This window comes from Erythrolamprus reginae, chromosome 1, assembly GCF_031021105.1.
Source record: "Erythrolamprus reginae isolate rEryReg1 chromosome 1, rEryReg1.hap1, whole genome shotgun sequence".
Taxonomy (NCBI): domain Eukaryota; kingdom Metazoa; phylum Chordata; class Lepidosauria; order Squamata; family Dipsadidae; genus Erythrolamprus; species Erythrolamprus reginae.
In genome coordinates, this window is record NC_091950.1 from 41,404,052 (window position 1) to 41,420,004 (window position 15,953).

The 15,953-nt window shown below is 40.1% G+C and overlaps 1 protein-coding gene across 1 annotated transcript in view; it reads left to right on the forward strand.

Moving 5' to 3' along the window:
• Positions 1–9,077: 9,077 nt before the first annotated feature.
• Positions 9,078–15,953, forward strand: part of MNAT1 (MNAT1 component of CDK activating kinase) — a 144,890-nt gene continuing 138,014 nt past the window's right edge. Inside the window, exon 1 of the mRNA XM_070750689.1 lies at positions 9,078–9,271. Within this exon, the coding sequence (XP_070606790.1) occupies positions 9,183–9,271 (89 nt within the window). The 5' untranslated portion in view covers positions 9,078–9,182. The remainder of the gene's footprint in view (positions 9,272–15,953) is intronic.

Here is a 15,953-nt window from a genome sequence, read left to right on the forward strand (position 1 = left end):
TTGCATTTTTTGTGCTTAGGATTCCAGTGCAGTTTTAAAAAGTATTCACTTCCATAACAGTTGTATGAAGAAATGTGAATGGCATACACACATTTTACAGATGGCAACTGGGGTTTGAGAAAGATTTGTCAAGGGCAGTTGCTTTTTAAAAAAAACTTTAGAGAAGGCTTAACTGGCTACTGCTATTAACTTTTCTTTAGATGCAACTTCTTCTGAGATCAGTTATGCTTACTTCCATATCAGCATTTGATAGAATTATAACTTTCATTTCTCATAAATATTTTTATTGATTGATTGATTGATTGATTGTATTTATATGCTGCTCATTCTAAAGTGGACTCAGAGCAGCTAACAAATGTGATAAATACAATAATATTAAAATGCAATCACAAATATATAATAAAATGGGTAATAACAATTAATAATATCCTTAAAAGAAACACACACACAGAGCAGACAATCTAGGGCCAAAGCCACAGGAGTTCAATATTTTTACATTCTTCTACCCCAATGCCTTTGTTTTGTAAGCCAGTGTTTTTCAACCAGTGTGCTGGGGCACACTAGTGTGCCGTGAGACATTGTCAGGTGTGCCGCGAAGCTCAGAGAGAGAAAGAAAGAAAGGAAGAGAGAGAAAGAAAGCAAGAGAGAGAGAGAGAAAGAAAGCAAGAGATAAAGAGAACAAGAGAGAGAGAGAAAGAAAGCAAGAGAGAGAGAGAGAACAAGAAAAAGAAAGCAAGAGAGAGAGAGAAACAGAGGGAGGGAAGGAGAGAGAGAGAAAGACATAGAGGGAGGGAGGGAGAGAGAGAGCAAAAAAGAGAGGAAGGAAGGAAGAGAAAGAGGGATGGAGAGAGAGAGAAAGAAAGAGGGAGAGAAAGAGGGAGGGAGAGAGAAATAATGTGAAAGGGAGAAAGAGAGAGATAATTTTTTTGTCCAAACTTTTTTTAGCACCCACCCCCCCACCCCGCCCACTCAATGTGCCCCAGGGTTTCGTAAATGTAAAAAATGTGCCGCGGCTCAAAAAAGGTTGAAAGTCACTGTTGTAAGCAAAGAAATTGAAAGCCTTCCAATTATAAATCCCAATATTTCCCCTCATGTAAAGGGCCTAGAACAAAGCTGGCATTAAACAAGTACAGTATAGGTGATAGCTACATATAAGTGAACGATAAAGAAATAATCAAGTATGAACAAAAGCATGTTCTGATATATTGAAACAGTAACCTGCTACAGAACAAACAGATTCTAAACAGTGATAGGATAGATCAACTTTCCACAACTGATTTTCTGGATAAACATTCCCATAATTCTGGGTGAGAATTGAAATCCAATACACCTAGAAGGCTCATGGGTATAAAAGGTGTAGGGTTACTGGACTGTTTTAAATATTTTATATGCAGACTACACAATTAAAACCAAATGACAATAACAAATCAATCAGATTGAGCATAATTAGCTAAACCACACATAATTAGGCAAATGAATCCAAAATAATGAATTTGCCTAGGGTTGGATTTTGGTGCTTTATAGCAGTGTTTTTCAACCAGTGTGCCACGGCACACTAGTGTGCCGTGAGACATGGGTCCCCAAACTACCATTCCTGCCAGGACATCCCTTTTGTGTTCATCAAAACAGGCCCAGGTTTCACACTGAGTATAAATACATTTAGAAACTATATTATTAACTATATTAACTTTAATAGGAAAGTGAACACAAGAACAAGGGGACACAATCTGAAGTTAGTTGGGGGAAAGATCAAAGGCAACATGAGAAAATATTATTTCACTGAAAGAGTCGTAGATGCTTGGAACAAACTGCCAGCAGACGTGGTTGGTAAATCCACAGTAACTGAATTTAAACATGCCTGGGATAAACATACAGTATATCCATTGTAAGATAAAATACAGGAAATAGTATAAGGGCAGACTAGATGGACCATGAGGTCTTTTTCTGCCGTCAGTCTTCTATGTTTCTATGTTTCTTCTATATGTATAATATGTATTGTGTTAGAGTGTCATTTTGTGGCATTTCGGTTGGTGGTGTGCCCCAGGATTTTGTAAATGTAAAAAATGTGCCGCGGCTCAAAAAAGGTTGAAAATCACTGCTTTATAGTATACAAACTCAGCCCAATTAGTTAGTGCATTTCTTAGTGTGTTGTACCAAACTTCCAAAACAGGATATAGTAACAAAAATAAGCATATTGTATTGAACTAAATGTGCCTGTTTATTCAGATCAGATCCTGTTCAGTTTAGCATTTATTTCCAAAGGGAATGTACATGAGATTGCAGTTAAAAAGTGTCATTGTTGCAGTCTATTCAGAATGACTGAATACAACCCAGGTACTGTGCACAGGGTTGCAGCCCAATTGGCAAGAGAGCTCAAATAATATAATGGCACTTCTGACTAGATAAGTCTAGAAGGTAAACATTGTCAAAATGCTTAGCTTGGGAGGTTAGCTTTGTCAGACTCTGTTTTTCCAGGAAATTATCAATTGCACTTTACTGTAAATTTCATCATTAATTTTACAAAAGTAAACATTTCACCATTCAGTAGAATCAGCAACTAGTGGTAAATCCTAATTGCTCTTCTAGGAAGGAGCAAGAAGACAGTGACAGATGGGAAAGATGTAAACAAAGATTGTCTCCATAACAGAAAGAGGACTTCAGAGCAGCCTGGCCATTGCTGTCTGAGGATGATGAGGATGTAACTCCATCTTTCTGGAGGAAGATAGCCATATATCCATCCTAAGATAAAATTCAGGAAATAGTATAAGGGCAGACTAGATGGATCATGGGGTCTTTTTCTGCCTTCAGTCTTTTATGTTTCTATGTTTCTGTTTCTATGTACTGGGTCAAGAAGAGCAACTAGAATGAGGTGGGATGATTGTTCATTTTGCTATATTCTCTGGGCTCTATTATCAGAATATTTCTTAATTCTGAAATAAATGATGCTAAGGATGTTGGCTTGAGAATAAATTAGTGAATTTTAGGGTGCAATCTTGCCAAATTCTTTGGCATAAACTTACTTTGGCTCCCCTGATGCTATCCTGCCTGCACTTTACCAAAAGTTTGTATATCTTCAATAGAATTACAGCTTACTTTTATATAGGTTTGCTCAGTGGGAAGTCCCACTGATTTCGAGATTTGCAAACACAGATTTAAGCTTTCAGCCTTACCCACTAACAAAGTTTCCAAGCTTGGTGTTTTCTATATAGTCTGGTCTATGGACATTTTTGAACTGCTGTACTGCAGCCATTTTTGACTAGGGATGATGGCCTCCATGGAAGGACATCAGGAAGGTACCAGCCTGAGAATGCCTAAAACAGAAAATGGAGATTGGGTCTATGTTATAAAAGTATAATTGTAGGGTAGAACCCATGAATTATATGCTATATAAGGGCACAACCCATGAATTGAATAGAGTAGATTAGAGTAGAGTAGATTAGAGTAGAGTAGAGTAGGGTAGTTTCTGTTTTCTAAAGACCAGCAAACCTTTTATTTAGATCAAAGGCTGTTTGGATGCTAAGTGATTTTTATCAATGTCTTATTTTGATGCTCTCTAAATAGTAGATACTTTCTATAGAATAGGAGAGGAGAGGATTTATGTTATTTATTTATTTTGTCCAATACACAATAATACACAATGAAGGTTATAGAGGATATAGTAGAGAAGAAATACGAGATATAGGATATAGGATAGGACAGAACAGAATAGAATAGAATAGAATTCTTTATTGGCCAAATGTGATTGGACACACAAGGAATTTGTCTTTGGTGCATATGCTTTGGTGCCTAAGTTAGTGGGACTTGCCTCTGGGGAAAACATCAGAAGACACACATTATTGGTGAATGCAATGTTAAGGTATGTAATTATTTCAAAGCAACTTTATAGATCCTAGTGATCAATTTCCTGGTTGGTATTGAGAGGGGTGGTGATGGGGTGGAATCTTAATTTGCCATATCTGGTTTAATGCAGGTGTTTTGAGCATAGCTGCCATTTCACACAACTTTTGCAGCTCTTCAGAAGGGCAATAATCTGAGTTGGACTTCAAAGTCTTCACCTATACACTGCTCCAAAAAAAATAAAGGGAACACTTAAACAACACAATATAACTCCAAGTAATTCAAACTTCTGTGAAATCAAACTGTCCAAAGGAAGCAACACTGATTGACAATCAATTTCACATGCTGTTGTGCACATTCAACTTTGTACAGAACAATATTCAATGAGAATATTTCATTCCTTCAGATCTAGGATGTGTTATTTGAGTGCTCCCTTTATTTTTTCCCCCCAGCAGTATATTTATAAGCTGTCCAGAGTCTCTTAGCAGTGAAACTGGTGGCAATAAATTTAATAATTATTTTCAACACCCCCTTCACGAAGTTTTTGGAAATGTGAATCAAGATGGAAAAGCTTTGAAATGTATCTCTGTCTGTAAATAGAAAGTCTTTATTTCAAAGGGTGACCCGGGTGGGTTGAATTCCAATATGGGGGTTGAACAAGCTGCATTTGCACTTCTCAATCGATTTTGGAGACGGTCCTGGCAATCGGGCTTTGTGGTCGTGAGGCAATAGGGATAGGAAGCACAGTCCCATTGCTTGCCTCCTGATGAGAAAGGGATCGCCTTCTTCACACGAGCTGGGTTTTTCTGGACACCGGGCTCAATCTTAGCCTGTCTTCGCATCACACGTTAACTATTTAATCAGCCCCAGGTCACATGTTATCACACACGTTCGGGATCACAGCAACACCTGGTGCAGAATGAAACGTGCTAAGTTTGCAGATCAATGGAAACACCCCACTTTTGAGATGTGGCTACAAACCAGTTCAGAAGAAGGCTGTTGCGATGGTTATTCTGCGTATTCCAGGGTCCTTTGTACTTACAGAACACGCAAGCCTGGCATTCGTAATACCTCTGGTAACTTGACCGGAGTGATCTTCTTCCTAACCTGCCTGGAGATGTCTCTGGTTCTCTTTGGACCCGGAAAACAAACTTAAATCCGAGTTAGTGGTCTTTGGGGTAAACCCTTTTACATAAGCAGGGGGTTGGACTAGAAAGACCTCCAAGGTCCCTTCCAACTCTGTTGTTGTTGTTGTTGTTGTTGTTGTTGTTGTTGTTGCTGCTGCTGCTGCTGCTGCTGCTGCTCTTCTTCTTCTTCTTCTTCTTGTTCTTGTTCTTCTCCTCCTCCTCCTCCTCCTCATTATCATTATTATTAAGGTTTACTTCGGTTTAGAGCAGAACGGTCGCTCACAAGCAACCGGGACCGGCCGACAGACGAGTTTCCTTTCCCACACGTGTGGCTCCGGGGATGCTGAATGGGAATGGGCGAAGGGGTAGTAGAACGACTCAGTCACAACCAATGGTTTTCAGGCAGCCGAATGCCCGGTTTCCATCTGGGAAATTAGATCTGGGAACGTCCAGGCAAATACAGACAAGGCAGGCGGAATCGCAGACTTGGTCCTTAGCCACACGCCTCCTTTTCAAGGGAATGAAAGCAGAGCCGCTTTTGGTTCTGCTGGAGGAGGTTCAGGGGCCGGAATTCCTCGGGGTACTGAATCTGCCCACCAGAGGGGCAGGTGGGAGGGAGCTGCTCTCCAGTACATACTGAGTTCGAGGAAGCCCTAAGTGGCAGCAAGGAAATGCAGGCAACTTTGCTGCCTCTTTCCAATGGCCACCCGGAGTTTAGCAGCCCAGTGGAGCCCAATTTACGCGGGTAGTTCTTCTGTACAGGCGCCAAGTCCGGGCATCGGAACAACTGTAGTAAAGGAGACGCAGCGAGGCGACGGGCGTCTGATCGTCCCGGAACGCCTCCGCTCGAATTTGCCCCGGACAGGCACTGGCTGACGGAATCGCAACGAGGACGATTCTCTTAGAGCTAAGCATACAGACCATAATAGTCGACGATGACTTGGATGTCGCTGCGATGGAAGGCTGTTTATTTATATTTATTTATGTGTGTGCTGTATACACAAACACATATACACACACGCATATCTACACAAATATATACATATGTACATATACATTTGTATGCCGCCCCGAGTCTACGGAGAGGGGCGGCATACAAATCTAATAAATAAAATTAAATAAATAAATAAATAAATAAATAAATAAATAAATAAATAAATATGCCCATAGGGTCCATAGGGAATTGGGTGGCATACAAATTGAATTAGATAGATAGATAGATAGATAGATAGATAGATAGATAGATAGATAGATAGATAGATAGATAGATAGACAGACAGAGAGACAGAGAGACAGACAGATAAATAGAGAGACAGACAGAAAGACAGACAGACAAATAGACAGACAGACAGACACATAGATAGATAAATATATATATAGATAGATAAATAAATAGATAAATAAATAAATAAATAAATAGAAACATAGAAATATAGACAGACAGACAGATAAAATATGCACACAGTTGCATATGCATTTATGTATATGTATACACACAGGATAATTTCAGCCTACTGTCATGGACGTCATCTTGACTTTATTGGCCATATCCCTAATTTATCAAATCAGTTATATGTCTATTTCTGTCCATCGTCTTGATGTCAAGACAATTGGGTTAGATTCACACAATCTGCTACACCCAAACCAAACAAACCTCTACAATGTAGAGTCTACATGGTGCACCATTCTATACGAATCGAAGCTTAATTCTACAATCAGAGTCTAAGGCAGAGGTCCTCAAATTTGGCAACTTTAAGACTTGTGGGCAGCCAGCATAGCTGGTTGAATTCAGGGAGTTGTTGAAGTTCACAAGTCTTAAAGTTTCCAAGTTTGGGGACCCCTAGTCTAATATGATGTCAGAAGCCACCCCGTAAATTCAACAAGAAAACTTAGATGCGTCAAAATGGATACACTTTACAATTGGATTTATTCCAATGGAAACTGATGGGCTGTACGATCCTTTGCTTTTAAGGCAGGTTCCAGAATCTTGAAATGACTTAATACGGTGGATGAGCCTTTGATTCAATTGCCCCAAGCACACCTCGTATACATCAATCTTCCATTCGCCTGACTTCAAAGAGAGACTCACAACTAAATCTGGCTTTTCAGAGATATATGCTTGCGCTTGCGCAGTTGACAGTTTTCACTCAAACTACCAGGTATCCCTGCCCAACTTCTTTCAGTCAAGCTGCACTGTCTAGAGGTGACATGATAGCAGAATTCCAGCATTTGAAGGGCTGCCACAAAGAAGAGGGGGTCAAATTATTTTCCAAAGCATCGGAGGGCAAGACAAGAAACAATGGTTGGAAGCTAATCTAAGAGTGAAGCAATCTTGAATTAAGGAGAAACTAACATTTATTTTTATTTATTTATTTATTTTGTCCAATACACAATGAGGGTTTTAATGGGTATATATCTATATACACATAGTAAAATACATGATGAAGGTTATAGAGGAGATACTCATAGTAAAATATATCTAAGAAATAATAGAAAAGAAGATATAGTAATAGAACATATAAATGAAAGAATAGAAGAAGATATAGAGGAATAGAAGAAAGGTATAGGAGATATAGGAGAGCAATAGGACAGGGGACGGAAGGCACTCTAGTGCACTTGTACTCGCCCCTTCCTAACAGTGTACTCCCCCCTTCCTAACAGTGAGGACAATTAACTAGTTGCCTTCAGAAATCATGGCCGCTCTATCACTGGAGGTTTTTAGACAGTCACTTGTCTGAAGTGGTATAGGTTCTTCTGCTTGTGTAGGGGGCTGGACTAGAAGATCTCAAAGATCCCTTCCAGCTCTCCTCTATTCTACCTGTCCCTTAGAAAGGGTAGGCGAGGCATCTTTTGCTACAAATAATGGGACAGGAGCTTTGAAGTCAATTCCTTTCCTTTTCTACCACCATCACTTGCACATCACCACATCTGGATACTTCCCTTGCTCGAAAATAAATGTCAATTTCATTACCAATTCCATTCAGTCCTCCAAGCCAAAACACTGATAGATTAGCAGCCTGATCCCTATACTGTATAGTGATACGTAAACTCAGAAGTAAATTTGAGCTAGGGCAAATGGTCAATTCATTTAATCCCAAACAAGCTCATATGAAAGAATCTTGGGTCTCGTTTTTTATGCATACTTATTGAATAAATATTTATGTGCCTCTCTTCCAGTAAGTTTTCGTAAAACGGTATTAAAGGAAGCAAAGTTTGCTTTTGAATCGGACTGACTAATCTAATGCAACTTTTCTTGATCATTTACTTCGACTGTCTGCAAAACTGGTTTCCAACACGATCCTTGAGAGCCGCCCTAGACCACAATAGCCGACAACGATTTAGGTAAATACTGTACTATTGAAATCGACGGGCTATATTTATGAAGGACACGCTCCGAGTTCTCGGAGAGGGGCGGCATACAAATCTAATAAATTATGATGATGATGTTGATGATGATGATGATGAAGCTGTTGTTGTTGTTGTTGTTGTTGTTGATGATGATGATGATTATTATTATTATTATTAGGCAAAATGGAACGAAGTGGTAGGAACCCATCAACAGGCTTCAGGTTTAATCCAGAGACATTTGAGGAGGGAACAAATGCTATGCAACGCCATGTTACTTCTGAATAATTGTGATGCATAGGATCTTGTTGGAAGGATGCGATCCAATGCTCACTCACTGAAGACACTGAGGCGTCACTTTGGGGATGATAATATACCGAATTGGGGAGCGTATTGCACTGTTATTTTATGGCTTTTCCATTGTTTTTGCGGCTGCTGTCTCTTAGTAATTCCTGAAAGTCCCACGGGAAAGGAATCGTCTCCTCTGAACTGATGTTAGCTCTAGTTTTTGTAAGCGTTGAAGCTTTTTTTTTTATTTATAGAAATAAATCCACCGATGAATGGAACTTATTTCCGAATAAGCACGGCGATGAAACAGTGCTTCGCATTGAGCTTAAATACTTCCTGAAGAAATTCGCTTCAGTTCTGCCTTCCCCGCTTTTCACCCGCTCTTCTTTTTTTTCAAAGCACACATACAGAGAAAGTAATTAGTAATTTAGCAAAGGGCACATAAGACACTTTTCCCTGTTGCGCAGCGGAACGATTCTTCCCTCGCCAGAGAGCCAGACGGCCGCTTTTAAAGGACGGACGCCGTGTTTCTGGAATGAGAGTGACAGCGGCTCCGGCGGCAAATTTAGTGGCAAGATTGTCGTCATGGACGACCAAGGTTGCCCCCGATGCAAGACCACCAAGTACAGGAACCCTTCCCTCAAACTGATGGTCAACGTTTGCGGACACACGCTGTAAGTGGCTCTCTGGCTTGCAAGAGGAGCGGTGGGAGGAAGGCAGGAGGCGGCTTCGCTGTTAGTTAGGGCTTGGCGTCCCAAGGCTCAGCAGAAACGGAGGACGGGAAAGCCTGTTTCCAAAGCTATGTTACCTCTAAAACAGGTTCAGCTTTAAGACTTGTGGACTTCTACTCCCAGAATTCCTTAGCCAGCTTTGCTCTGGAAGTTGCAGTCCTAGACTCTGAGCACCTACTTTACTATACTGTATTATATTATTATAGTATTATACAGTATAATATTATAATATAATATGGTATTAACTTATACAGAAGCCGGGGTGACACAGTGGGTAGAGTGCAGTACTGCAGGCCACTAAAGCTGACTGTTAGATCTGCAGTTCAGCGGTTCAAATCTCATCACCGGCTCAAGGTTGACTCAGCCTTCCATCCTTCCGAGGTGGGTAAAATGAGGACCTGGATTGTGGGGGCAATATGCTGGCTCTGTTAAAAAGTGGCATTGCTAACATGTTGTAAGCTGCCCTGAGTCTAAGGAGAAGGTGGCATAAATAAATTTGAATCGAATAAATACTATGCTATGCTATGTTATACTTATACATGCTATGCTATGCTATGCTACGCTATGATGATGTCCGTCCATCGTGTTAGATGAGGACCTTGACATCTAATGGGTTGTGGGCTGTACACGATGCACCATTGTCACAGCGTTTGCATTTGCAGCCCTGGCTTTGCGGACTGTTCGCTTCTCTACTGCTCTGAATGTTCTTCTGGTCTCAGATGTCTGGCAGCCTTGGTAGATCAGCATGCGCCATGTTGGTCGATCCCATGCCAGGATTTCCCAGGAGGTGGTGTCGATATCAAGGAACTTGAAGGAGGCTTTCAACGTGTCTTTGTAACGCTTCCTTTGTCCCCTATGTGATCGCTTTCCTTTAGACAGCTCACCATAGAGGAGCTGTTTACGTATGCAACGGTCTGGCATCCTAGGAACATAGCCTGTCCAGCATGTCTGGGCTTCCATCAGCAGGGTAGGAATTGATGGCAGGCCTGCTCTGGAGAGGACCTCAGTGTCAGGCAACATATCCTACCACCGGATCCTTAGAATTCTACAGAGGCAGGTCATGTGGAAGTGATTCAATTGCCAAGGCTCACTGGCAAATAACAGGGTAGTTAGCACTACTGCTCGGTAGACTTTGAACTTTGTTCCACATGTTGGTCATTAGTCTGCCAAATTCAGAGCTTGCCTTAGTGATTCTGCAGTTGACCTCAATGTCAATTGTCACTGCACAGGAGAGAGTTCTGCTAAGGTATGTAAATTGGTTCATTGCTTGTAGCTTTTGTCCCCTACTGTGATGGTGGGCTCTTAGTAATTGGCTTTTGGAGCTGGCCGATGCATCACTTTGGTCTGCTTTATGTTGATAAGGAGACCAAAGTTGTCACATGTTGCTGCAAAATTATTCACACTGGTTTGTATTTCCTGCTCTGATCCAGCATAGAGGGCACAATCGTCAGCAGAGGAGGTCATGTAGCACAGTCTCCTTTATCTTGGTGACAGCCTGGAGTCTTCGCAAGTTGAACAGTTTCCCATCGGTTCTGTATCTCAGGCTAACTCCCATAGAACTGTTCCGGAAGGCATCTGACAGCTTGGCTGAAAACATTATGCTGAACTAGGTCGGTGCCAACACGCACTCTTGCTTGACGCTGTTTGTGACAGAAAAGGCCTCTGAAGCTTCTCCATTGTCCAGCACAAGATGCATCATACAGTCATGAAATTGACGTACCATCAGGATGAATTTATAAGGACACCCAAATTTTGACATGGTGCACCACAGGCCTTCATGACTGACATGTCACACCATACCATACCATACCATACCATACCATACCATACCATACCATACCATACCATACCATACCATACCATACCACTTATATTACATTACATTACATTGTATTTCTATGCCACCCAACTCCCTAGGCACTCAGGGCGGCTCACAACAAAAACGAACATGAATCAATAGAAAACATTTCAATTTAAAATCATTGCAGCCATTCATACATTCATGGGCAGACCTCACAAGTAATCCCTCTCCCCAGGTCAGTGGCTCCAGGCCTGTCAGAAAAGCCAGGTCTTTATGGCTTTCTGGAAGGCCAATAAGATGGAGGTAGTGTGGATCTCAGGAGGTAACTGATTCCAGAGAGTCGGGGCAACCACAGAGAAGGCTCTTTCCTGTGCACCCGCCAGCTGACACTGTTTAGCTGATGGGACCCGAAGAAGACCAACCCTGTGGGATCTTACTGGATGCTGGGAGGTATGTGGTAGAAGGCGGTCTCAAAGATACTCTGAAGATAATCTTGAAGATTATCTAGAGCAGGGGTCTCCAACCTTGGCAACTTTAAGAATGGTGGACTTTAACTCCCAGAAAGCTGTCGGGAGAATTCTGGGAGAATTCTGGGAGTTGAAGTCCGCCAGGCATAAAGTTGCCAAAGTTGGAGACCCCTGTTCTAGAGATAATGGAAATAGATTAGATTAGATTAGATTTATTGGATTTATATGCTGCCCCTCTCCGCAAACTCGGGGCGGCTCACAACAATAAAAAAAAACAGTACATAATAACAAATCCAATGCCCACCAATCTAATTACAATTTAAAATTAATAAATTCATAAAACAGTCCCAATATATATAAAAAACAGATACACAGTCAATCAATCAAATGGCAAAACAACATGGGCAAGGGGGAGATGTTTTAGTTCCCCCATGCCTGACGGCAGAGGTGGGTTTTAAGGAGTTTACGAAAGGCAGGGAGGGTGGGGGCAATCCTAATCTCAGGGGGCAGCTGGTTCCAGAGGGTCGGGGCCCCCACAGAGAAGGCTCTTCCCCTGGGTCCTGCCAGACGGCATTGTTTAGTCGACGGGACCCGAAGAAGGCCGACTCTGTGGGACCTAACCGGTCGCTGGGATAGGCTGCAGTGAGGGAAATACAGTTTGTAGGTGTTTAAAGGTGTCCTTGTTTACGTGCTAGGAGACCAGGTCCTAAGCCCTAGATAAGTTTTAAATGATACAGGGAATTTCAGTGAATCTCTGTACAATAAAAATATTGAAAGTTCTCATGATATTAAGTATATTTATTATTATTGCAATGGTGAGTTGTTTGCATTTTAAGACCAACCCCCACTATATTCATTTTTAGTGTATAAGATGTAAGTGTAGTTGCATGTTGTATCAAACAGTTGAACATAGTCATATTTTTACTGTGCTTCTCTTCAATCTACTCTGAAAAATGTTTATTGTCTCTTTAGTGTAACACCCACTTTCCAGAGTGCTACTGTTTTTATATAGGCATCATTTTGAAGCCAAAGAAATGTGTGGCTGAAGGCAGTTGGTGGTAGATAATTTCTAATAGATGCTAAATATTTATTTATTTTTTTACCTACTGGGTTTAAAAGGAGACATTGGTTGTGGAATCCTTAGTGCATCCTGAGTTTGGTTGCTTGTTGTTTATAGATATTTCATTATTGATCAGGTAACATCATCAGAGCATGGGATTTGCTGCTTGTTTATATACAGTAGCTCGTCCCGCCTTATTGATGGAGGTGTGTTTTTCTCTTGGTAGGTCCTTGATTAGGATATTGTACTCTGCTTGACTGCTTGTCTTGTATTAATCCTTGCTTTCTAGGTACTGATTGTTGGGGAGCAATTGTTCTGACCCTTTTGTTTACTTTTTAGTTTTTTGTATTTTCTCTTTTGAATGGTGTGTAGACGTGGTTTATATGAAGGATTGCATTTCTTTTTCTGAAAATTGTATCAAGTCAAGTCAAAGATGCCAAATTATAGCATTCCAGATAAATAGCTGTCCAGCAGGGGTGAAAAGCTCCTGGTTTGCTCGTGCCTATTGGTCATCAGAAAGCTGATTGCGAAGGGAACGTGAGGCTCTGCCCATCTGCCCGGATGCCGCCATTTGGGTTCCTTTTCCCTCTGCCCATGTGCAAACATTCTGTGCAGGTACAGAAGGTAAAAGAACCTAAATGGCAGCATCCGGATGGGTGGGCGGAGCCTCGTACTCCCTTTGCAACTGGCTCTCCGATGACCAATAGGATGAACGAAACAGGAGCATTTCACCCCTGCTGTCCAGCCTCTACTTGAACTCATCCAGTGACAAGCCTTGAATGTTGTGTTGTTACATTCTTGAGCCTTTGCTCCCAGCAAATACCACAGTCCATGACCTGATGAATTTCATCAGTAAACATTTATTTCATTTCTAGATAGTAATATGGTAATAACGATCATGTCTGTCCACATTCTAATTGAGTGTCATTTCATATTTTCTCCCTTTAGGGATATATTTGTCTCCTGTTCTCATCCTTCTTTTTTAACCTTTTAGATTCAGAATTGTTTTACCTATTAGGGCCTGAAAACTATTTCTGGCTCCCAGAAGTATAGAATATTTTCTATGTTTCTTAACTCTGATTGTTACTCTAGGAAGGTTCCTTTTGCATCCACTATCAGATTTATGAACTGAAAAAACTTTGTTCTTTCCCAGAAGCTAATCTAAGGCTATTCACTGTTCTGGTCCTTTGATTTTTTTTTTTTGCAAAGCCTACACATTTTCTTATATTCAATTATATGTCAAATTGTTTTCAAGCTAGAACAGTAGACCCATTTTTCACCCTCCCCAGGTTCCAGAGGCTTTCTTGGAGCCAGAGGTGGGCAAAAACAGCCTCCCTCCCAAGAGACCCTCCGGAGGTCGGAAACGCACTCCCAAAGCCTCCATGCGCACTTATCTTGCACCCAAAACAGGCTGCCTGGAGACTCCTGGGAGGGGTGGTTTGGGGTGTGCCAGCTGAAAATAGGTTGTACTGGAGTTGAGGTAGGGCAATAGCTCACATGTTCACAGATAAGCCTGCATGTGCCAGCTGTGGCACACATGCCATAGGTTTGTCATCATGGATGTAGTGCAACCAAACATGGTTTGTCAAGTGAGTGGTGTTGTTTTAAGTTAGATTTAAATAAATGTACTTTTTTTGCATTTCCTGCCTTTAACTCTTTTGCTCAGTATTACCTAATTTTCCAGAGCTATGCATAATAGTCTACGGAAAGGGGCGGCATACAAATCTAATAAATAAATAAATAGATAGATAGATAGATAGATAGATAGATAGATAAATAGATAAATAGATAAATAGATAAATAAATATTGCTTAAATTGAAAGAGAATCATGTGATGGTGTGTATATACTTGCATATCCATAGAGGAAGGTATTTAACGTTATCAAATATAAAGAGGGAAATTTTCTGATAAATAGTATGAATGAAGGAGCCTTTCTGTATGAGCATTTACGGTTAGATCATAAAAGAAAGATTACTCGTTAAAATACAATCAAAACACCTTTCTACTTTTTATCCTTTTTGTTATATTAAAAAAATTGTTGCAATAATTTTCAAAATGTCATATTCAAAATAAGAAAACTGTTACCGGTAATTTTTTTAAAACTTTGTATCTCTTTGCTACTAACTTGTGGTGAATCCATATTTTTGAAGTACATAACCTGAAGAGAGGGAAATTGATAAACCAGTTAAAGGTTTTTATGATTTTATGAATTATTATTATTATTATTATTATTATTATGTAGATTTGTATGCATGCATGTTGGAAGTTATTGAAGTGAGATATTCTGCTCTCTACTAAGGTTCTAGAATGATTGCTTTTGCTTTTATTTATGTAATGTTATACATAATATTTTGAAAATGCAGCCAGACAGGTTCCAATCCCAAGGAGTAGGAGTAATAAAAAGAAAAATGACAGCAGAGGAATAAAGTGGTTGACAAGGCTAAATAATTTCAGTTGCTTATGTTTAGGGTTTATTACAATTTGAAAGAAAATAGTTCATTGGCGAGCTAATTGCTCCTAGAGGAAGAATCATAGGTCATTGGTAGACATGCTGTTATATTGAAGGACTCAAGTTTGATTTTTCCTGCTTTTATTTAAAAGGATCAGAGAACAAATGATTAGGAAGATCTCTGCCTGATCCCTGGACTATCCTTGCCAATAAATACAGCTAGACTAGATAAAGAAAAAGTAAATTTCTCTATCAGGGGCTGCTATGTGGAAACCTGTGAGTTCTGAGCAATCAAGTATTACTGTTGATTGCTTGTTTATTTATTCAGCCAATTTGTCCTTTGTTTTTCAGTGGAACTGAATATTAAAGATGGATAAAAAAATCTTCAAAAAAAATACAATTTTTTTTGAATCTAGTGCTGTAAAGATGAACAAGTAAAGATTGGGTGAAATAAATGTGATTTGTCTGCTATTTTAAATGTAGAGAGATTGGGTTAAATCAGTAGTATATTTATTTATTTTATTTATTTATTTTGTACAATACACAATGAGGGTTTTAGTGGGTATATATCTATATACACATAATAAAATACATGAAGAAGGTTATAGAGGAGATACTCATAGTAAAATATATCTAAGAAATAATAGAAAAGAAGATATAGTAATAGAACCTATCAATGAAAGAATAGAAGAAGAGATATAGGAATAGAAGAAAGGTATAGGAGATATAGGAGAGCAATAGGACAGGGGACGGAAGGCACTCTAGTGCACTTGTACACCCTTTACTACCAATTCGTGGGCATACTACCTTCCGCTGCCAGCTCTACTGGTTCTTAGAACCGGGCTGA